The sequence below is a fragment of the Typha angustifolia genome, chromosome 14 (genome assembly GCF_048772165.1).
Source record: "Typha angustifolia cultivar Huaian chromosome 14, ASM4877216v1, whole genome shotgun sequence".
Taxonomy (NCBI): Eukaryota; Viridiplantae; Streptophyta; class Magnoliopsida; order Poales; family Typhaceae; genus Typha; species Typha angustifolia.
Window position 1 is genome coordinate 3,522,226 of NC_133252.1, and position 1,039 is coordinate 3,523,264.

The 1,039-nt window shown below is 46.1% G+C and overlaps 1 protein-coding gene across 1 annotated transcript; it reads right to left on the bottom strand.

The window, feature by feature from the left end:
* LOC140776501 (LOB domain-containing protein 12-like) lies at positions 1-1,039 on the bottom strand. Its single transcript, XM_073120230.1, has 2 exons — positions 760-1,039; positions 1-537 (listed from the first exon to the last, which is right to left on the bottom strand). Exons 1-2 carry the CDS (start codon positions 913-915, stop codon positions 190-192), a joined length of 504 nt encoding a protein of 167 aa, XP_072976331.1. The 5' UTR covers positions 916-1,039; the 3' UTR covers positions 1-189.

Below are 1,039 nucleotides of genomic sequence, written 5' to 3' on the forward strand. Positions count from 1 at the left end.
ATGATCACATAAAAATTCTAACCCTTAAGCCAAATTATAGCTCAACAAAACTCTCTTCTCTCTCTTTCTCAAACAACTAACCTAAGTTCATGAGCAAAGTAGACAAGAAAGAGAACATTCAATTCTTCCACTACCAAACACAAAAAGGTTACCAAAAAAAAAAAAAAAAGGAGAAGAAGAAAGCCTTCCTTATGTCCAAAGAGACTCTCTCTTGAGAGGCTCCTGAGCTACATTACTAGGAGATGCAAAGTTCATGAACTGGGGCATCCCACTGAACTCATTCTGCACAATATACGACTTGTCGCCGGCCGCCGCCGCCGCCGCGACCATCTGCTGATCGACTACTGGCATCTCCTGCTGCGTCTGGATGCAGATGATCTCCGCCTGAGCAACCGCAAGCTGCATCTGCAGCTGAGACACTTGGTTCTGCAAGAACGAGATCGCTCCGACGCAGCCGTACACCGGATCCCTCATCCTCGCATTCGCCTCGTAGACCAAGCTGCTCACCGCGTCCGCCCTCTGATGAACCGGAAGTTCCTGCTATCCATATCATACCTTTAACCGCAATACTAAGAGTTTCGACACCACCTTAATTAGATAAAAGTTGACCCAAAAGATTTAACCCTCAAGTAATGAACTAAGAGAATATATATATCATACTACTGTTAACAAAGAAGATTGTATTAAAGACTTCTTTTCTCTTATTTAGCTAGGAAGAATTTGAAACAGAGGAACGCTATAAGTTAAGAGATGATGAACCTTGAGCATCTTGCTGACGTTGCTTGCGCCGAAGACTTTGTGGACGATGGCGAACTTGTGGGGGTCGTCGGAGGGGAAGAACGGGGCGAAGATGCAGTCCTCGGTGCATCGCCGGCGAAGCAGCTTGCAGGACGCGCATGGCGTGTTACCACCCATGTTTGTAAGTATAGTTGGCCTAATCTTGATGAGGAAGAGGAAGAGGAAAGAGGAGGAGGAGAAGTGAAAGAGAGGTGAAAGATGGAGGTTGGTTTTGTAAAAGAGCTTCACAAGGGGGGAGAGA

Coding starts and splice junctions, on each gene's coding strand:
- LOC140776501 (XM_073120230.1), bottom strand. CDS start 915: ATGGGTGGTAACACGCCATGCGCGTCCTGCAAGCTGCTTCGCCGGCGA. Junction 538..759: donor ACGTCAGCAAGATGCTCAAG/GTTCATCATCTC, acceptor TATGGATAGCAG/GAACTTCCGGTTCATCAGAG.